This window comes from Cryptomeria japonica, chromosome 8 (genome assembly GCF_030272615.1).
Source record: "Cryptomeria japonica chromosome 8, Sugi_1.0, whole genome shotgun sequence".
Classification (NCBI taxonomy): Eukaryota; Viridiplantae; Streptophyta; class Pinopsida; order Cupressales; family Cupressaceae; genus Cryptomeria; species Cryptomeria japonica.
This window is the reverse complement of record NC_081412.1, coordinates 78,025,324-78,049,324: the sequence shown is the minus strand read 5'-3', so window position 1 is coordinate 78,049,324 and position 24,001 is coordinate 78,025,324. Positions and strand designations below refer to the sequence as shown.

General features: G+C 36.6%; 1 protein-coding gene across 1 annotated transcript in view; it reads right to left on the bottom strand.

Moving 5' to 3' along the window:
• Positions 1–6,860, bottom strand: part of LOC131046372 (protein CHLOROPLAST ENHANCING STRESS TOLERANCE, chloroplastic) — a 121,760-nt gene extending 114,900 nt beyond the window's left edge. Inside the window, exons 1-2 of the mRNA XM_057980112.2 lie at positions 6,518–6,860; positions 6,374–6,418 (exon numbers count right to left, since the gene is read on the bottom strand). Coding sequence (XP_057836095.1) covers positions 6,374–6,418; positions 6,518–6,820 — 348 coding nt within the window. The 5' untranslated portion in view covers positions 6,821–6,860. The remainder of the gene's footprint in view (positions 1–6,373; positions 6,419–6,517) is intronic.
• Positions 6,861–24,001: the final 17,141 nt, after the last annotated feature.

The window sequence follows — 24,001 nt, the reverse complement described above, 5'->3', positions numbered from 1 at the left end:
CTATTTCGGACCAAAGGATTTGGCATCAATGACAACATATAATGCAATGCTAACACAAAGATGCCATTTCTTCATTCATGGCCTCCAACCAAAAATTTGAATCAGACATTTTGATTGCCTCTTTCACAGTCCTAGGCTCATCAATGTTAGTAATCAAAGCATAGGCACAATTCGAATCCAGCATCGAATATCCATACCTTTCAGGTTGCTTCCTCTCACGTGTAGACCTCCTCAATGGCTAAGGTGGAGGATCTTGTTCTTCCTTTTCATCAGAACTTTCAGAGTTACTTGAGCTCTCCTCTCTTTCAGGTACACATGGAGTTCTCAGTTCCTCCTTTTCTGGATTTAGAGGAATTTCAACTACTACTTCCTCCTCAGTCTTTCCAGGCTGCAGATCTACTGAGGTAGGTTTCAGCTCTCGGAAGATCACACTTCTATTGTACAACACCTTCTTAGTGATAGGATTCCAAAGCTTGAATCCTTTCACACCACTGCCATAGCCAATAAAGATACACTTGACAGCTTTGTTCTCCAACTTGGATCTATTTACATCAGGCACATACGCATATGCCTCACAGCCAAAGACATGAATATGTCTCAGAGAGGGCTTTTTACCAGACCATGCTTCCATAGGCATTTTGTCTACCAACGCTGACAACCTCAACCCAAAATTTTTGCTCCAGGCCAGCACCACTCAGCATGCTTCTCGCCTTTTCCATCAACATTCTATTCAACCTTTCAGCAACTCCATTTTGTTGTGGAATATAAGGTGTAGTTTTATGCCTCTTAATTCCATAGTCTTTGCAGTATTGTTCAAAATCTGCAGAACAGAACTCACCGCCATTATCAATCCTTAAGCACTTAATTTTCCTACCGGTCTGGTTTTCAACCAAGTTCTTAAACTCCTAAAACCAACTGAACACTTCTGATTTACTTTTCAAAAAATATACAAATGTCCTCAAATAATCATCTATGAAAAAAACATAATATCTAGATTTTGACAACGAAGGAATATTTACTGGACCAAAAACATCAGAGTGAACATAATCCAGCAAACCAGAAGATCCATGAGGATTAGAATAAAATGAAACACGGTGTTGCTTTCCATATATGCATTGTTCACAGAATTCAAACTCAAAATTACAACCATCAAGCCCCTCTACCAGTTTTTTATTTTTAGAGCTTTAAAGGCCTTTTCTCCAATGTGACCGAGTCTGTGATGCCATAACATCGTTTTCTCTGCAGGAAGTTTGACCTCCATAGAGCTTGCAACATTCTCCTTCCAGGCAGCCTTCTCTGACTTTCCAGAGGCACTGTTACATTGAACAGACTGTGCATCCAACTTGAACAGAGTTCCAACCCTTGCACCCTTAGCCAACACTATCGACCCTCTAATCATTTTATAGCCACCACCCAAAAATGTAACTTGTACATCAGCATCATTTAGCTTGCTAACAGAAAACAAAATCTGAGCCAGACCTGGTATGTGCATTACGCCATCAATTCCCTTAATTCTTCCATTAGGAAACTGAATTCTGACTCTTCCTCGGCCAAAAATTTCAAGAGATGAATCACCAGCCAAATACACCTTTCCACCATCATATTCCTCATATCTAGAGAACCATTCTCTATGAGGTGTCATGTGGAATGACGCACTTGAATCTATCAACCAGACATTATCAGCTGTTTGAGTTGCCAAGGCAGCAATGAAGGCATCAGCATCACTTTGAGAAGACTCAGTGTCAGAAGAATTCTTCTTCTTCTTCTTCTTTTTCTCCTCCTTGCAATCCTTTCGAATATGGTCAGACTGCCCACAATTCCAATACTTCACCTTGGACTTCTTTCCAGGAGACTTTGATCTCTCCTTCGACTTGGATTTGGACTTCTTGTCCTTCTACTTGCCTCTTTCCTTTGATCTGCCTCGAACAACAAGAGCCTCCTTGGCCATCTTAGAAGATTTCCTCTATACCTCCTTTGACAACAACGAAGCAACCACATCTTCCATTTTGAAGGTGGTTGTTGTACTTCCAATAGCCATCACCAAAATGATCCCACATGTCGAGCAAGGAACATAACAAAAGCATACAACAATCCTTGTCATCAATCTTCACACCCACAGAAGTTAACTGTGCAACAATCATGTTGAAAGTATTCAGATGGTCTGCCACAGATGTACCTTCACTCATTTTCAAGGAGTACAACTTTTTCCTCAGGAATAACTTATTTACCAAAAACTTTCCCTGATAAATCTCACCAAGCTTCTTCCACAGAGTAGCTGTTGTCTTTTCCTCGTGAACATTCAAAAATACAGAATCTACAAGACATAGTCTAATCAGTCCTTTGACTTTCCTATTTGTGAGATCCCAATCTTCTTGTTTCATGCCAGATGGTTTAACTCCAGACTCTGCAGCCCAAAGGTCTATGTCCACCAACAGGTCTTCCATTTTGAGTTTCCATAACTCATAGTTGCCCCCATTGAATTTTTCAATGTCTACTCTCCCTGATGTACTCACCATCTTCAACCTACAATTTCAAACACTAGTTCCCTACAAAATTCCCACTACAGAATTAACACAAAAAACCTGTCCTACCCACAAGGATAACACAGCTGGCCAAGCTCTAATACCATTTGTAAGGAAAGCACGGTGCGGAAAACGCCTTCCAGAATGTTAAATTCAAAGGGGAGAGAAGCAGGGGTGTCTTTTAATTCCAATTACAATCATTAAGATGCACATAATAGTAAAACAGAGCAAACATGAAAGATTTTCAAACATTGAGTGAACACCAGATTTCACATGGGAAAACCCATACCGATGAAAAACCCACACACCAAAGCAATATCTCTTGTATTACAGTAAATCAAATTTACATACAAGTTACAGATTGATCGCTCTGAATCAGTCTCTGTTCAGGCAGCATACAACATCAGATCAAATTAGATCACACAGATTATAAGCACAACGGATTTTGCAATTCAACATCCAACAAAAACATCAACCAACCAACAGACTAACTTCACCAACCGATTGATCAACCTGAACAACCATTCCTACAGATTATTTATACCCCTGTATAGAAAACGGTTCGATTCAATTTCCATACGGCTCAACTGTCGGATTCTTCAGTTGTCAAAAACACGATGTGTAATCTACACCGAATTCCAACCATGCTCCTCAAACTCCAACTTGGACCAATTATTGGCATCAAATTTAGCAAGAAAAAAACTAGTCGGATGTGACCCCCATTGAATCCTAAAGACTATCGGCTAATGTTCCCATCCAGAACAATCATCGACTTCCAACATAGCATGACAGCATGAGTCAACCATCGTCCGACCCAAGACCATCTCAAAGCTTATCGGCTTATCGGCATAGAATCGAACTTCGGCATTAAAATGGCTTTTCCAAAAAACTCAACTTCTACCGATACTAAACAGTCTTGAAGATCTCATTGGACAGAAAAGTGACTTCGACTACTGAAAACTCAAGTTATACCGATAACACTTTCTATTGATAATGAATAGTCTTATCGGGAAGATCTCATCAGACAGAAAAGTGACCGGCTACCAAAAACTCAAGTTCTATCAGTAACACTTTCTACCAATACTGAACAGTCTTATCAGGAAGATCTCATTGGACAGAAAAGTGACTTTGGCTACCAAAAACTCAAGTTCTACCGATACTTAACAGATCACTACAAAAACTGCAACGAAACCAAGTGCCCGATTACATGGCTTAGTCATATTACAAGATTTCAACCGATAAGTTTGAGACACCCATTCTCAACAGGCAGCTCCATGTTCTCTAGCCAATTTAGATAACTTAGTAGCTGAATCATAGTCGATGCCTCCACAAGAAAGGCACTAGCTTCTACCAAGGCAATCTCATAAGGCACTAGATGTTTTTGTAATCTCTCTATCTATCTCCACTTCATTGTTGATGTGTTGCCACCCCAAACTTCACACCTGTAGAGCATCACTAGAACCACTAGCATCCCAAAAAAAGTTTTCTTAGTTTTCCAATCCCATAATTTAGCTCTTCCGCATCTATTTTGTAATGAGCGTAAGGCTTTCCATCCTCCTTGTATCCTTTTTGCTCTACATGTCTCCCACATGATCTTATTGTGGAAATCAAGGCCAAGATATTTATAATCATTAACCACTTGCAAGGGGCTACCTTTGAAGACAAGTTCCATATGAAGCTTCTTTCTCTTCACAGTGGAGATCGTGACCTTAGTTTTTCTAGTGTTCACTTGCATCCCCACCTCTTTGCAAAACCATTCTAGAGCTTTCAAGTGTTCCTTCAAATCATGCATTGTTTTTTTTAAAATAAGATCATTTACACATAGAAGTAAATTTATTACATGGTCAAGTGAAAACCCCCACCACCAAATTGTCTATCCAATCCTCTAATTTGTCAATGTACAACCCAAATAGCATAGGAGATAATGAGCAACCCTACTTGACCACAATGTCACTCCCAAAACATTCTAATAATCCCTGCTTGGTTCAAATTTTGGCCCAAACTTGATCATAAAACCTATGAACAGTAACCCTAAACTTTTTTACTAGTCCCAATTCTTCCATTCTACTCCATAATTTGCTTTTAGGTATAGTGTCAAATGCTTTCTTAAAATCAACAAAGCAGTAGAATACCTCTCCTCCCTGTCTATACCAAACCTTCACAATCAAGTGTTTGAGTGTAATGCAATGATCAATGGGAGAGTGCTTTGGCCTAAAGCTCAGTTGCCCCCTTCACCCTCTTTCCATGCTTCTTTACCCAGATATTAATTTGTCATTCTATCATGCTCCCAACATTGAGTGCTTTGGCCTAAAGCTCAGTTGCCCCTTCACCCTCTTTCCATGCTTCTCTACCCAAATACTAATTTGTCATTCTATCATGCTCCCAAAATGATTTCCAAGAGAGGATTGATCACTATAGTGTGGTAGTTTGAAGGGTTGTTGATATTGCCACTTTTGAGCAAGGGGACAATGACACTAGTCATCCAATTTGTCGGAAACCCATTTTGAATGGCCCCATTAAATATTATTTTGATGTGCAGCGTGAGAGCTTCCATTTCCCATTTGGGTGGGATGTTAGACATGTAATGTTTGATTCAAGTAGTGATCATGCATCTTATATTCACTCTTCATTAAGGTTAAAGATTTGTCATTCAAAAAGCATTTGAGATCCTGCAAGTGGCATTTTAGATATGTGTTGTACGCTTTGTATGTTCTACATCTCAATATTTCTAATGGCATCTCAGTTAGAAAATATGAGGCATCGTGTGTGGAATATAAGACATCGCCTGTGGGTATATAAAGGGTCTTATAGGTGTTTTTTGGCCCACAGTTTAATACCCATTGTATTGCAGTATTGTGTAGTGATTTTTATAGTAGTGTGCATCTATAAACGTGTATATAGATTATGAATAAGCACAAACACAAACAAAAAAATATCTTATTATATTGGGAATAGTTAAGTTAAGATAACGTGTTGTTTTTGCTCAATTTTTTTCTTAAAGTATTTCTCAAAGTAAATAATCGATTTATATTAGGGGTGCCATAATTTTCTTTCTATTGCATTTAAGATTCGGTTACCCTTGCTTCTCCTTCACAGATTATAAGATTATCAATATCCTTTCTCTTCACAATTACACTTCTAGCTGGCAAGGTCTTTTCAATAAAAACCTTAAATCTGACTTCCTTCTACTACGAGCACAAGTTAAGTTAAAAGATTAAGGTTATTTCTTAGTTCACAGGCTAACCAGCATGCCTCCTGGGCATAGGAGAACCCATTTGGCAAAAAAATGGATCTTCTCACTTTTCCCTACATACATTGTTGAAATTTCATACCCATTGGGTTTAACCTCGTGACCAAACTAGAAAATAAAAAGAGCCAGAGCTATCAGGCTGCTTATTAATACCATTGAACTTAAAGGTGGTCATCATTGCAATTTCTCAGCATTACCACTAGATCAAAGCCTGTTGGTCTATGAATATAAAGAAACAGGTGAACGAAAACTCAATGACAAATGTAACCATATCCTCTTTTGTCCACAAGACTGAATTCTCGACTAAATCATAATCTTAAGTTAGAATAAGGCAAAATGCAATTTCCTTTGTTTCTAATGAAATTTGACTATTAAGTATTAACACAAATGTTTTCTATTGATTTTTCTAAGCTTGTTCTTATGCTTGCGGATTGCGAGGCTGTGCCCTCAAGACTAGACACTAGACGAGAATCAATATCCTATATGGGGATCCGGTACAAGGCAAGTCCCCTTGTTTCCAATGAAAAATTACTCTAGATGTAAATTTTTACTGCCGTTATTGTAGTTGAGGGTGTGAAATGAATAGACAGAGAACACATACCTCATTGAAAGTCATGTCTCTCTTCTCCTTGAGAAGCTCCACAACCTGCAAGATCGCCATACATAAGTATTCTTGACCTCTTATTTTACCAGGCATAACCAAACACAAAAAGCAGCAGATTAAATACAACTAAAAACAACATACTCTCAAGATTTGGCGAATGTACTCCTCGTCTTCTACTTCCTCGACCCCACCTTCTATCTGTACATCAGTTTCTTCCTCACCTTGAGAAATTGCTGATAAAACAGAGTATCCTCTGCTTCCATGGATTCTAACAATTTTGTTGGAAAAAATAATTTGTGGGTTCGTTATCTTAAGCCTGGTGGATGCAACTCGTAGGTCGATGCAATTTAAGCTCTCCCTACGAATAAATCTTTCCTCCCATTTACTCTCTTGTGGGTGCTGAAGACCTGCTAGTGCAGAGCTATATCGAGAAGCTAAGGCCATTCTTTTGAATCGATCATGTGTGTAAATATTGTATTCAATTCAAGTGACTATAAGTGGTTGTGATCTTTCAATCAAACGGGATTTGTTTTTTCTTTTCAATTTTTTTCTTTTCTTTTTTTTAAAAGACACTTCCATTCGAATTCTCCCTTCTTCTTTTGTTTTTTAAAAGACACTTCATTCGAATTTATTTTATGTTTTTTTTAAAGACCAAAATGGGACAGAATTGTTGGGAGTATGAAGCTTATATGATTTAATTATATGCAATGGTTTAAAAATGCAGTCAAGTTATGGGAACATTATATGTCACACATACAATGGTCAAAGTGTGGTGGATTTTGTTATAAGCTCAAAGAAACTCATGACAAGTTTGATAGCCATAGAGGTAAAGAAGTGTCTCATAGAAATAAATTCAGATCACAACCCAATATGTGAAAATCAACATAAAAAATGATACTCAACGTCAAGAGATGACACAACATAATGAAAAGAAAGAGGCTACTCAAGGTGCAATCCTTTTGATGCATGAAAACCAAGAAACCTTTTGAACAACACTTGAAAAATAGCTATACGAAGTGGGAACCAATGGGATGAACAATTCAAATAAGAAAGCTATGGACAGCATCATGCTAACCTCTATTATTCTCAAGGCTCTAAATTCTTGCAAAAGGTCTAGGCCTAAAAGAGGCAATAAGAATAGCTTTCTTGCAAACCCATGGTACGATGAGGATTGTAAGGCAGCAAGGAAAATGGCTAAAAGTTGGGGTAATAATAGAGAATATGTAAAGCTAGTCAGATTGAAAAAACAAGTTTATATGCAAACTAAAAGAAAGGAGTTAATATCACTTGGGAGGCACAATCCAAGAGGATTTTGGAGAGAATTGCAGTAGCAAGACATGATTAAAGAGAACAATATTACAGATCTTGAATGGTTAGAGTATGCAAAACAACCATATGAGAGGGGGCCAAATAAAGACAGCCCTCCAATAGTTAATTCAAGAGCTAAACTTTTCTCTTCCAAAGACGTTAAAGAAGGAATAAAGAAGTTGTCAATGGGTAAAGGTCGAGACATAGACGATTTACAAGCAGAACACTTAAAATGGGGTTTGGAGGCTCTCATGCCTTATATTAAAAAAAATATTCAATGAGGTCCTTTAGTATGGGTTTCCAACAAATTGGACAACTAGTGTTGTTATCCCCCTACTCACAAGTGGTGACATCAACAACCCCTCAAACTACCGCACTATAATGATCAATCCTCTTTTTGGCAAACTGTTTGTGAGCGTGATAAAAAAACGGATCAATGTTTGGGCTAAAAAGGAGGGAAAGCGGGCAAAAGGGCAAGCGGGCTTCAAGCCAAAACATTCTACCATTGATCATTGCATGACACTTAGATACTTGATTGAGAAGGTCTGGGATAAACAGGGAGAGGAGGTATTTTGTTGCTTTGTTGACTTCAAGAAATCTTTTGATACAGTACCTAGGAGCAAATTGTGGAGTAGGGTGGAAGAATTAGAAATCCCAAAACAATATAGAGTTGTTGTTCATAGGCTGTATGAACAAGTTTGGGCCAAAATTCGAACCAAACAGGGATTTTCATAATGTTTTGGAAGTGATATTGGGGTCAAGAAGGGATGCTCATTATCCCCTACCTTATTTGGGATATACATTGACGAATTAGAGGAGTGGATCGATAAGTTTGGTGGTGGCGGGGTTTACTTGACCAACTATGTTATAACACTGCTTTTATATGTTGATGATCTTATTTTAGTGGCAAAAACAACACAAGATTTGAAAAAACACTTAAAAGCATAAGAGCTCTTTTGTCATCAAGTGGGGATGCAAGTGAACACTACCAAAACTAAGGTCGTGATCTTTACCTTCAAGAGAAAGAAGGTTCATAGGGAATTTTTTTTTCAAGGTAACCCCTTACAGGTGGTAAATGGATATAAGTATCTTGGCCTTGATTTTCACAACAAACTCAATTGGGAAACGTGTAGAGCAAAAAGGATTCAAGGGGGATGGAAAGCTCTATACTCATTGTAAAATAGATGCAAAAGATTCGAGCTCTGGGATTGGAAGACAAAGAAAACTCTTTTTGGGCTTTTAGTTGACCTAGTGGTACTATATGGATGTGAAGTTTGGAGTAGCAACACTTCAGCAAAAAAATGGAGACAGATAGAGAGATTGCAAAAACATTTAATTACACATAGCCTCAAGATTAAATCTACGGTTCCATATGAGATTGTCCTAGCAGAGGTCGGATCTTTCCCCATTGAGGCATCAACTATGTTTCGGTTGTTAAGCTATCTAAGAAGATTAGATAACATGGAGACCCATCGCTGGCCAAAAATGGTAGCTAGTGAAAAATTAGATAGAAGAAAGAGCACGTGGATAAAACAAAATGTTAAATGAATGAGAAAGTGTGGTATTAGTATAAGTGAATGTCCAAATAACAACGAGGAAATTAAAAAGTATGTGCAAGGTGTGTGTGTGAAAAGTGGACCTGTATCTGTATCTGGAATACACAACACTTCAATCAAGTCATTAGATGCATAGTTAGTAAATCAATAATCAATGAATAATAAACCATTACAAAGCGACTCATTGCCCTCTAGTAGATGCAAGTTTAGATTGCTCTCAGATTGCTAAGCTATTTAGTGACTAGACAACAACTAAACAAAGGATTTTTATCTATATGAGCATAAATATGAGCTAAATGAATGCAATATTAATCTAACATGATTTAAGCAATATTAAGCTAAATGATTTATATAACTAATATGCAATATCTCAATGCAAATTCTCAATAAACCAAGAGCAAAAATAGTATAATAACAATATATTCTCCAGGATTTTTTTGAATGAGAGATGAAGGCCTAAATTTATAGAAAATTCAGAAAGAAACCAAAGGCTGAGATCAAATGATGATGAGCGGTCAAGATTTTCCAAGAGGAAGCACAATCCAGGTGAATTGATGTGATTGGATGTTTTTCTCAGTTTTAAAGGAATTTGAACTAAAATTAAGATAAAATCAAGAAAAAACTGATTTATTCTCTATTTCATTCAATTTTAATATTTAATTGTTTTAATTGCTTTCTCTGAGATTATTTATCAATTAATAATTTTTTTTTTTCAAGATTATCTCCAATTGATTTCTTTTCTCAATTTTTAATTTTTTTTTGTCAATTAATTCCTCTTTTGATTTATTTCCTTTTTTGAAGATTTGTGCTCATAATTTCCAATTCCTCTTTTTTGATTTGTTTCTTTTTTTAAAGATTTATGGCAATTTTTATTTATTTTTCAAATTAATTCCTCTTTTTGGTGATTTAATGGCAAATTGATTTATTTAATTAAATATGCTAGGATATTTCTAAACAATGGATCAATTTAATCTTCGAATGCATTTCATCTCCCAGGATATCATTGCTTATAAATGGTTCCCCAGCAGGCTTCTTCCAGATATCTAGAGGGATTAGACAAGGAGATCCTTTATCCCCTTTTTTATTTATCATAATGGCAGAGGGCCTTGGGAGAATCATTTCATGTGCTCGAATGAATCAGATTGTCAAAGGTATTAAAATTACTAATGGAATGGAGGCCATTACCCACCAGCAGTTTGCTGATGACACAATGCTGATGGGATGTGCGAATAGGTCTGAAGCCATGGCTTTCAAAAGGATTCTTGACATCTATGCATTAGCTTCTGGTCAGGAAGTGAACAGGAATAAATCGGAAATCTTTTTCTTTAACACTTCGCAAAACATAGAGTCAGATATTTGTAATATCTTAGGGTTTGATAAAGGGAAACTCCCTTGTAAATATCTAGGGATTTCGATGGATAAGGGAAACAATATAAATTCATTATGGAAAGAAATCCTTGAAAAGATGGATCTCAGGTTGAATTCTTGGAAGAACAAATGCCTATCTTCGGCTGGGAGATTAACATTACTAAAAGCTGTAATGGCGGCTATTCCGATATTCCAGATGACCTGCCAGCAATTACCTAAAGGTGCTCGATTAGAAATGATAAAAAAGATGAGGAAGTTCTTTTGGAATATGTACTCAGACAAAAAGAAATATGCTTTAATATCTTGGGATAAAATTAGCCAGCCTATCAGTATAGGGGGTGTTGGCATCAAAGACTTGGGGGTTCAAAACATGGCTCTGGGGGCGAAGTTAGTCTGGAAAATGTACTCGGATCCGGATCTTAAATGGGTAAGGATCCTCAAAGCTAAATATCTCACTAATTCCAATCCTGATAGTATACTAAGGACGGAGTTTCTTCCGAAGGGATCCAAAGTCTGGAATTTTATGTTAGAATGTAGAGAGGTGATCAGAGACTATTTGACTTGGGATATTGCGGATGGTTCTGAGGCATTGTTCTGGGAAGACTCGTGGGGGGGTTATTCTGCCCTTGACAAAACTGGAATAAGCGTAGAAGGTATTGAACATTGTAAATCAAACAGGGGCAGGTATGTCAAGGATTATATCAAGCTGGTTTCCAATGACCCCGCATTGGGTTGGGAGTGGAAACCCCTTGATGAGATGAACTTGACAAATGTAGACAAGGAAACCCTCTGGAATAATTTGAGGAATAGGCATTTTTCATTACATAATGGGAAAGACAGGATAATTTGGGCAGGTAGTTCTTCGGGCATTTATAAAGCCAAAGAAGGTTACTCACTTTTAAAACTCAGAAGAGCTGTAACCAATCCTAATATTCCGATTAGCCTTTGCTGGAATAACGTGGGTCTTCCCAAAGCTGGCATCTTCTCATGGGCAGCTTCCCAGAAGAGGATTCTTACATCAGATTGGTTCTTGAAATTAGGATTCATGGGACCATCGAGATGCCCTCTATGCGAATCCGAGGAAGAAAATGTGGACCACCTGCTTCTTAGTTGTAGTTTCACTCAGAGATGTTGGGATTGGCTTTGCTCAAGCCTCGGTTGGCCGACTCCGAGACCGAGGGATATTTCAGAGTGGCTGATTAGCTGGCAACCTCCCTTCACAAAGGATATATACCACTTAGTATGGCAAATAGCACCGACAATCCTCATATGGGAAATATGGAAGGAGAGAAACAGGCGGATCTTTAAAGAATCAAAATTGAGGGTAGAATCCCTTCTAAATAAGATCGAGGCAACAATTGTGGAAAAAATCAATAATAAACTAAGACATACCCAGGGAAAGACTAATAATTTAACCAGATGGGATGAGGTTCTTCGATCTAAATGGATGGGTTTGATAATTCCCCCGTTTATGGGAAGTGGAGGTGAACAGGCTGAGATAGAAAGGAAGCTAACAAAGTGGACTCCCCCCCGAAAGGGCTGGGCTAAGCTTAATTTCGATGGTGCCTCTCGTGGAAATCCTGGTATAGCAGGTATAGGGTGTGCAATTCACCAAGATAACGGTGTACTAATTGCTAGCATTAATAAGCCTATTGGCTAGGCCTCGAATAACATGGCTGAGTTCTCAGCGTTACGGGAGGGATTGATTTTAGCCAAATCACTTGGGATAAAATATCTGGAAATTGAGGGGGATTCATCGTTAACTATAAATGCAGTCAGGACTAGGGTAGTGTCAAACTAGAAATTGCAAGCGGAACTAAAAATTATTTTGGACTTGATCAAATACTTTGAGGAAACTTCAGTCAATCATATTTATAGGGAAGGCAACACTATTGCAGACAAGTTAGCCAATTTAGGGGCAGATGGTAATTCGTATGTCTTTAGAATGGATTGCCCCATGGATATTTTAGGTGATGTCCGCAATACCCCTTCATATCACTCCTCTCCAAATCCTCTCCTTGTTCCTCATTTATAAACTCTAGGAAGGGTGGCTACAGTCTCCTTACTTCAACATTTTGGTATACTAAGATTCCGATATATATATATATATATATATATATATATATATATATATATATATATATACATATATATATATATATATATGTTCTCACATGGATATATATGTGTGTGTGTGTGTGTGTGTGTGTGTGTGTGTGTGTGTGTGTGTGTGTGTGTGTATTCATAGACAGTCCCATTCTCATCGGATGGTTCTTATATTTATAAATATATACATATATATATATATATATGTCCATATATATAGATATGTGTATATATATACAATAGTATATATATACATATATATATTTCCTCATATATGTATATGTGTGTGTATGTGTGGGTGTAATTAGAAAACTTCATAATCACACACACGCATATATACATATATATATACAGAATCTATATATATATATGAGTATGTATATATATAAATATATATATATATTTATATATATCTATATCTGAACCTTAATATATGCTTGATTTCTAATTTCCGAGTCCTTGACTACCATTCGGTGGGTAGGTGCCAGGGGTGTTTCAGTCGTGTTAAGAGGTGATTGGTAAATGTCTGGTTTCTCTGTTCTGACTCCTACAGGTTATTCCTCCAATGCATGTAAACGGTGATAAGTCTGCCCTGGACAGCGAAGGGATAGAATTCAATGCAAATTAAATCTCTTCTTGTAATGATAAGCTGGGTCTGCCAGGCGTTATGTCCTTGAGCCATGGTTACTGGTTTTTTAACACTTGGTTCTCTAGTTCCTACATATCGGTTAGAGCTGGTAACAACTCTAACTGAGGTTATCAACCTTGTTTTAAAGTGGGACAGTTAATGATGGTTTCTGTCTCGATGTTTGCATGTCAGTAGAGGTTGTTTCAGAATTGCTTAGCATCCAACACAACTTGATTTTGAGGTATCCTGGATCCTTCGTGAGGGGTTCTTTCGGGTTCTTTCAAATGATTGAGGTATGGGTGACAGATTTATGGTGAGGTTTTGAGGAGGGCAGTAGAGGTAATCCAAGATTTAGATATGGATTCAGATTTTAGTTGGTTTTATTTACAATAAATCTCTGGTCCATTTCTCGGTTCTTCTGTGGTTTCACTTCTTTTCCCAGGCCTATTATTTTCTATGTGCATCTGTATATTCTCAAGATCATGGCAGTTTCAATGATAGATTATTGTGCATATTGGCATTTAAAGACACAGACATATGCATAAGAAAATATTTATTTTTTATGATCAGGTTTTGGAGAACTGATTTTTGCAGAATTTAATGTATTTAAGAATCTGATAGAAATTGATTCTTTCCAGCTGTAGGAAGAATTGTAGCCTGGATAATCTCTTAATTTGAAACCCAAAGGGGTAGGATGGTTTCAAGCTAAGGGGTATCCAGGCTATAATCCTCTTACATTATTTGAAAGATGTTATTATTCTTTGAATGATCGATGCAATTTATTAAGTTTACTATGCTACTAACAATCTGGCAAAGTATGTCGCTAAGATTTTGCAGATTCGGGAAACAGGACAAAGTTTATGATCAAAGCATTTGTGGATTAGCCATATATGAGAAGATGGATCCAGCCGGAAAGTGCTGAATGATATTATGTATGGATAGAATCTTAAATGTCTTATTATGTCTGCCTACATCCTCAGATGAGGATTTGTAAAAATGTACAGTTATTTATAATGTCTGATTCTAGAAGGGATCTGGGTGAGACCGGAGGTTTTCTTATCTCCATTCTTTCCTACCGGTGCCCACACTGAATGGAGATGTAATATTTTCATAAAAATAATAAAATGTTGGCTACGACCTTTTATCGATCAAAAAAAAAATATGCTAGGATATTTAATAAAATAAATAAGATAATAGTTTAAAATGATTTACTTGGAATGATCAATTAATTAAATAAATATTTAATTAATATTGGTTGATTAATTTTGTCATGTGACATTGATGATTAAAGAATTAATTGTGTGATCAAGATTTATTTAATTGCCTTTGGTTAGGACCTTGGTGATGTTGTCGAGATTAGGGGCCCATGGTTTAGATGACCATTTTTAGGGTATTACATTTGCCCCTCTTTGAATTAATGTGCGAGCAATGCATTGGTCTAAAGAAAATTTGATGTCTAGGAGATACCAGTTCTGAACTCGATTGATCACGAACTAGATGAAAAGCGAGGTGTTTAGCTTGATTCGAAGCGACGAAGCTGGATAAAGTTTGATTAAAGAGATACCGATCCAGAACTTGATTGAACTTAGGAACGATAGAAAACAAAAGATACTGAACTTGAACTTGATTGATCAAGAAGCGGATCTTATTGATCTAGACACGGTGAGTGATGATAAAAAATCGATCTTGAACTTGATTGATCAAGACACGATGAGCGAAGATAAACTGTCTAGCTTGATCCAAAGCAACGAATACTGAACACCTGCTTAGATTGAGTGTGATCGAAGATACTCTTTAAACCCTTGATTGAGTTTAAACGAATAATCAACTTGATGAAAAGCGATGAAACTGATTAACGTTAAGAGATTGATTCAGACGAAGACAAATATCAGCTTGATATGAAGCGATGAAACTGATATGCCCCTAGCGATTGATTCGATTCGGATGATCGAGAGATCTCAACTTGATATAAAGCGATGAAGTTGAGATGTCCCTAGCGATGAGGATTTGATAACATAAAGGAATGTTGTCCTTTATGAAACTACATATCTAAATAATTAGAGATAGAGATTTTTTATTTATTTATTACTACCCTTTAAAAATAGAAAATCAATAACAAGTAGTGGATTGATAACAATAATTGTTGTTTAAGCTATGTATTGAATGTATTGAATGTAAGCACTCACATCATATCTAAAAGTAGTAAGCCTATGAAAAGTCTTTTTTTTCATAGTTTGTAATTGGTAAGACATATTCCAATGAATGAATTCCTAAACATGAAAGTCCACATAAAACCCTATCAACTAACACTCTCTCCTAAATTTTTCAATTGAAACCAAATAGAGAAATATACTCAAATCATATTTAATTGTACCATGCATTCTATTTTCTCATGGACAAACTTTAAAATAATATTTTATAATTAATTTTTTATTTTATTTTATTTATCTCTAATAATTGTGAAAATTTCATATTAGCTTTTTTTTTTAATCTTATTCAAATTTATTGTATAAAAAGTTAGTTGCTATATTATATATAAATAATTTTATTATTATTAGTCTTTCTTCTCATTCAATATTATCATTCTTTAATATAATATCAGAAGTAATATAATTATTATTTAAATACAATGAATACTATTTTAATTAAGATAGGTTTCTATAATTATATATTCCTTTAATCTCTTTATTTGTAATGTGATAAATTTTATTATAATCATAAACAATCCAAAACCAATAAAATGATCCCAAAAAAATCAAATAAACTATAAAGTTGAATACAAAGACCACAAAATTTATCATGTAATCTTAATTTACTACTTTAAAATTTGTTTTCATTCATTTGATCTGAACAATTTGTAATTAGTGTAAGAATCTCTATTCAAGTAATTTGTACTCTAATTTTCCACACCCTATCTCTATTCACATTTTGAACTAGTAAAACATATATTTATGATTTATGGTTTATTTTTTTATTTGTATTTCAATATTAAAATTAGTGTACTTGACTACCAAAAAGAATAAATAGTTGTCACTCAGAATTTTCCTTACATAAATGACAAGTTTGGATATTTGTTTTACAAGTTGCTTCAAACTTAAATAAAGGTCATAAATATGAAGCTCGTTGACAAATCGTACCAGAAATATAGCTATATCATGTTATACTTGTTTTGGTGATATTATATTTGGTGGGTATGGCTGTCAGAGCTACACCATCCAATGGGTGTTGTACGTGCTTTCTTTAAATTGTTTAGTCATTCACAATTGTACCCGTTGAAGATCGAGTAATTGATAAAAATATTTTTTGAGACATTCAATACTGCATCATTACAAGAGTATATAAACATGATAAGTTGGAATTGTAGAGGTTACCCATGGAGAAGAGGACTGGGGTTGGGGCCCAACAGAAGGGAAAGACATTATTTTTCTTATGGAAACACATGAACATGAGGAGTGCAAGATTCCAAACTTTGAAGGATACAATAAACTTTCAGTGTGGAATGAAGTGACTAAAATAGGTAAAGGACATGGAGGGATAAAAATCCTAATAAATGAAATATGGAGCGATATGGTGAAATTAGAGAAAGAAGACCCAAATAAACAATTTATATGACCGAAAATAACAGATAAGGAGGACACAATTTGGTTGGCAGACTACTACTTTGCTCCAAAAAATTCAAAATTCTGTAAGAAGAGAAATTTAGATAACAAAGATTTGTATGTTGCACTAAAGAAAGATATCTCAACTTTTAGCAAGGTGGGAGATATTATCCTAATTGGTGACTTCAACACTAGGACAACAAAAAATAAAGCTATTCAGTTGAGCAACAATGTGGAGGAAGATGACAACCCATTATGGTTAGGAGAAAATGAGGACCTTCTTTGGAAAAGGACTTCGCAAGATGGGAATGAGATTGTGTCACACTTTGGGGTTGAGTTGTTAAGCCTTCGTAGCTTATATGGTATGGTCATATGCAATGGCATGAGGAATTGGTCGAGATCCAATGGTATCACTTGCAAAACATACAATGGACAAAGTGTGGTAGACTATGTGATGTTCTTAGAGCTCTAAATTTCTAGATTGATGGACTTCACTATTAAAGGTTGTCCCATAGAGATGAATTTTGATCATATGCCTCTTTGTATTAAGTTTGGCATAAATACTAAAGGTCTTCAAGAAAAGTAGAACAAACACCCTCATAGGAAGGTCAACACACAAGGTAAAATTCATATAAATCAAGAAAACCAGAGGCTCTTCAAGGTAGCTCTAGAAAGACAATTGCAATTGACAATAAATAGCTTAAGGAACAAAGTAAACATGAGGGAAAAATAGTATGTGTGCAGGAGTATGTTGATCACATTAATACACAATACTTTGAAGGTGTGTAGGCGTTATAAACCTATGAAGAAGGTATCAAATTGATGCAGCCATAACCGGTAAAACCCTCAAAGAGAATCAACCGGCTTATGCAACAAGAGTAACACAACAAAAGCAACAAGAAAACATAACAAGATCACATAAACAAATCATATTATTGCTTTAGAACTTTCGACAATCATCCGGTTATCATCATATAATCATCAAAGAACATCTGGTAGTTAACCAATTACACGCAGGCTATCAGCCAGATACAATCCACCGGGACTCTAAGAATCAACTGGATCACAAAATGTGAATCTCAATCCTTAATCTCAATTCTACTTCCTCTAACCCTACAAATGATTGCATAATATCATATTTATACCGATTGGAACATATCTGGGCCGGCCTCATAAGATTACATTTACCAATGCAGGAAAATGAAACATGTATTTAGGTTGGCCCTAAAAGTTAAAGAAATATTTTCGTAAAATAACAACCAAGAGATGTGGTTCAACAAGAAGGTCAGCCACACACCAAAGAACATCGGACAAGACCCAAAATAGATCCACACGCCAAGAATCGCGTCGGTAAAGAAGGAAAACCAACCAGTAAGCACGAGAATTGTCCCGAAACCCAAAAACAGTCAACCGGAAGCGATAACTGACCGGAAAAGAACCCAAACAAACTGAAAATCTGGAATTAAGCACATGAACCAATCTGAAAACTGAAAAGAAGATCTGCCATGAAAAGAAAGCAACTACCAGTACCAACCGGTAAGAACATAGAAAACTGCATAAAGAACTAGACAAGAAAAAAACTAAAAGGAAATATTTTTGGTTGATGCAAGATTGCTCATCGACCGGGGATGCTCCTGCATTAGACAACCCAGGTAGAAAAAGATCTTCCATGAGAGGTAGCTCATGAACATCTAAAAGGATTCAGAATAAAGATCACATGCTCATTTCTGATCCAAACATCTTCCTTATCTGCCAACCTCTGCTTTAGCTCCTCCGGTGCCTCAACCAGGTTCTCTAACCCCTGAGTCTCTTTGTTTCTCTCTCTTTGCTTCAGATCTGTACATTGTCTCTATTTACTGCTCTCTTTCTTCTGCAACTCTGATTTGTTTCTACCACAGGACTTCATCCGGTTTGTCACCATAATCTCTTTGTCATCCGGTTTTATATGTCCATCAAGCTGATCTGTCAGATCCTTCTGCAAACTCATGTCACCCTCTGGTATAACCTCTACAACTGGTTCTATCAGATCTTTCTTCAAACCTTCTGGTATAACCTCTACCACTGGTTTCTCAGTACTGCAAATTTTCTTAGGACTCTAATTCTTCACCTCCTTCTCTTTCTCCTTCAAAGAAATCAATGTGAACTTTTGCCCATCCTTCTCAATAGTGACTAAGTTTCTTCTACAGTAATAAATAGCTCCTCTATCAAACTGGCAAGGTTTTCCCAACAAGACATGACAAGTACTCATAAACACAACATCACACAAAACCTCATCTCTGAAAGGCCCAATATTAAAATTCACCAAACACTATTCCTTTATCTCTATCTTTTGATCATCTTGCAACCAACTCACCTCATAAGGACAAGGATTCTCAAGCCTCTTCAATCCAAGCTTCACAATGATCTCCTCAGATACCAAATTTTTAGTACTTCTACTATCTACAATAACCTTGCAACACTTACCACCTGATTTACACACAGTCTGGAAAAGACTCTTCCTCTGAGTAGATCTTCTATCCTTTCTTTTGAACATAAGGGATTCTCCTTGCTTCGGTGCACAACTAGATTTGGTACCTTCACCTTCCAATTCCTCCCTTGTCACATAACTTCTTGCCATTCCTTGCTTACATTCATAAAATCTATGTCTGATTTCTCCAAACTTGAAACATTTGCCAGGAAAATCTCTATCGGTACTGCTATTGCCTTTCCTCTGAGTTTTTTTGTTCTGGTTCTTTAATCCACTTAGGTTTAGATTCATCTTCCTCAACCAATTTCTTTATACTGTCACTCATTTGTCCCTTGAATATCTCCTTCCCTCTATTCGGTTGTCTTCTTCTCATCTTCTCCTCAACCTTCAAAGCATACTAGTAAGCTTCTTCAACTGTGGAAACCCTCAACATACTCATCTCATCCTGAATGTTAAATGCAAGTCCATTTATGTACCTCACCACCTTTTCTCTGTCTAGATCTAATCACCACCTTGTATAATTCCTCAATATATTCCTTCACAGTCATGTTTCTTTGTTTTAGGTTCTACAACTTATTGAACAACTCCAATTCATAGTCTCCTGGTATGAACTTGGCCTTCAATCTTGCAACCATTTGTCTCCACCAGGTGATCTTCAATTCACCACTCTCTACTCTATCTTTCTGCAATTCTTTCCACCATAAGGAAACATGCCCTTTCAACTTAGTATGTGTCAATCAGACTCTTTGTGGGTCCTTGACATCCTCAAACTCGAAGTAATCCTCCAACTCTTTGATCCAATCGATCAGATCCTCCAGGTTCAGCGTTCCATAAAAGTTAGAAACTTCAACTGTATGAACTTTACTCGCTTGTGCCACTGCTCTTAGGAATCTTTCCTCTCATTCATCTTTCGATCCTTCAGCTTCTTCAAGCTCTTCACCGACCTCATCATATTCATCCTCTGACTCGAGGTTTCTTCGCAAACTAGCCAAAGCATTTCATATTTTGTTCCTCACTTCATTCTTGAAGTCCTCCATCATCTTCTCTACCCACCGGGGTTTTGTTCTTCTAAGCAGCATCTCCTCTTCCACTCTGATGAACTGCCTCAACTCGACGATCTAATTACCAGTTTCAATTGCCTCCCCTTGGCGATCTATTGAACACACGTGCAACCTGCCTCCAATTGGCGATCTATCCATCCAAAGGAATGCCTCAATGTTCACAAATAATTCTTCCACCAACCAGTCCATAACTAGCTCTGATACCACTTGATGCAGCCATAACTAGTAAAACCCTCAAAGAGAATCAATTGGCTCATGCAGCAAGAGTAACACAATGAAAGCAACAAGAAAACATAACAAGATCACATAAATAGATTATATTATTGCTTTAGAACTTCTGACAATCATCCAGTTATCAGTTCATATAATCATCAAAGAACATCCGGTAGTTAACCGGTTACATGCAGACTATCAGCCAGATATAATCCATCGGGACTCTAAGAATCAATGGGATCACAAAATGTGAATCTAAATCCTTAATCTCAATTCTACTTCCTCTGCCCCTACAAATGATTACATAATATCATATTTATACCGACCGAAACATATCAGGGTCGGCCTCATAAGATTACATTTACCCATGCAGGAAAATGAAACGTGTAACTAGGTCGGCCCTAAGAATTAAAGAAATCTTTCTAAAAAATAACAACCAAGAGATGTGGTTCAGTAGGAAGGTTGGCCACATGCTAAAGAACATCGGACAAGACCCAAAATAGATCCACACGCCAAGAATCGTGCCAGTAAAGAAGGAAAACCAATCGGTAAGCACAAGAATTGTCCCAGAACCCAAAAACAGTCAACCAAAAGCAATAACTGATCAGAAAAAGAACCCAAACAGACTGAAAATCTATAATTAAGCACATAAACCAACCTGGAAACCGAAAATAATATATGCCATGAAAAGAAAGCAACTACCAGTACCGATCGTTAAGAACACAAAAAACTGCATAAAGAACTAGACAAGAACAAAACTAAAAGGAAATATTTTTGGTTGATGCAAGATTTTTCATCAACCGGGGATGCTGCTGCGTCACAAATACTTTTCCAGCTAACCCTTGGTATGTAAAGAGTGCAAAGAAGAAAAAAAATCTCTTAAAGGGAAGGATTCAATCAAGGAAAACAAGCTAATATACAAGCAATTGATAAAATCAAAGAAAGAAAATTATGTAATCTCTACAAGGAAAGACTTGATTGCATCGGGGAAACACAACCCCAAAGGATTTTGAAAGGAGCTACAAGACAAGAAAAAACAAATAGAAAATAATATCACAGCTGCTCAGTGGTTAGATTATGTGAAGACCCTATATGAAAGAACAAATGATAAGAGGAATCCACCCACAATTGACACTTCAATTGAACTTTTCTCAGTGAAAGACATCAAACAAGGTATAAAGAATTTGGCAAGTGGTAAAGCACAAGATATTGACAAGCTACACATGGAATTTTTAAAGTGGGGAATTGATTTCCTAGCTCCACATATAAAGGAGATCTTTAACAGAGTTATCCAAAACAACTCCCCAGCTGAATGGACAACTAGTGTTGTCATACCTCTTCACAAAAGTGGAGACATTAATAATCCTTCTAATTACCGTACAATCATGGTCAACCCTCTCTTTGGAAACCTTTTTGAGACTATGCTAGAGCGTAGAATTAGTGAATGGGTAGAAGAAGAGGGAAAAGGGGCTCAAGGGCAGGCCGGTTTCCGCCCTAAACATTCCACCATTGACCATTGCATCACTTTAAGACACTTCATTGAAAAAGTTTGGGACAACCAAGGGGAAGAAGCCTTTTGTTGCTTCGTGGATTTCAAAAAGGATTTTGATATTGTTCTGAGGGATAAACTTTGGCACAAGATGGATGAACTCGAGGTTTCGAAGGAGTTTAGAGATGTTATCCACAAACTATATGAGCAAGTTAGAGCTAAAATTAGAACGAAAGAAGGGTTATTTGAGTGCTTCGGAAGTGATATTGGGGTCAAGCGTGTTGTCCATTATCTCCCATGTTGTTCAACTTATATATTGATAAACTTGAAGAGTGTCTTAGTCATACTAATGGAGAAGGTATTCAGTTGGCAGGTTATGTGGTGAAATTGTTGTTATATGCAAATGATCTTATTCTTATTGCAAAATCTGCACAAGATCTAAGAGAACATTTGAAAGCTCTCAAGTTATTTTGTCAAGAGGTAGGATTGATAGTGAATACTAACAAGACCAAAGTCATGATATTTTCTCTAAAAAATAAGAAACAACAGGTCAAATTTATATTCGAGGGCAACCCCTTGGAGGTAGTGGAAGAGTACAAGTACTTAGGAATTGACTTCCACAATAGGCTCAATTGGGAGACATGTAGATCAAAGAGGATCCAAGGGGGTTGGAGAGCTTTATACCTTCTTCAGAACAAGTGTAGGAAAGCAGAGTTGTGGGATTGGAAGACTAAGAAAACTCTTTTTGGTTTGTTAGTGGTGTCGATTATTCTTTACGGATGTGAAGTTTGGGGGAATAACATGCCTAATCTCAAATGGAGGCAAATAGAAATAACTCAAAAGCATCTTATCACCAACAACCTCAAATTCAAATCAATGATAGCTTACAAAGTTATTTTAGCAGAAGCGGCTATATTTCCAATTGAGGCTTCGACAATCATTCGACTATTATGCTACTTAAAAAAGATAGAAAATATGGATAAACATCAGTAGCCCAACTTGGTTGTTGAAGAGGACATAAATTGTAGGAAAAAGACTTGGAAGATACAAAATAGCAAGTGGATGAACAAGTGGGACATAAATTTACATGACTGTCCTAGCAGCAAGGAGGAGATTAAAAAGTGGGTGTTAGAGAAATTTAGGAGCACCATGTGGACAAGACAACTAGGGAGAAAAAAAGCCTTCTATATTAAAGAATTCAATCCTACTTGGGAACATGGGGAAACAGTTTACTTGAGATCTACAATTGATACAAAGGCCAAAATTATAATTGCACAACTAAGGACAAGATCTCACCATTTGAGATGTGAAACTGGTAGATGGGAGGTGCCCAAAAAAGATTGGGAAGAAAGGATGTGCATTTTTGCAACAAGAGGACAGTAGAGACAAAATGATATTTTATTAAAGAATGTGCAGCATACGAAGATATCCATAGTCAATTTGGTAATGAATTAAAGGTGGACAGTTTGAATGAGCTTTTTTAAGAGGCAAGGCTTCACAAAACAACGAGTTTATTACTCAAGATTCATAAGAGAAGAACCAACATGGAAAAGAACCTGAAAGTGGGCTAGCTTCGTACATCTTGGTCCCTTAAACCATTGGGTCTCATGGACGTCATTAAAATTCCTTCATCCATTCATTCTTTTCAATTGGAAGCGTCAATAATGAAAATGAATATATCGTACTGCAATCCTGTGATAGATACTATTCATTACTACGACGATGCAACGGTGAAAAGTTGACATATTCACGCGATGCCTTCATTGTGAAGAGTGTAGAAGTTTGAATCTCAAACGATGAGTAAAAAAGCAAAGTGAGAAACAGACAACC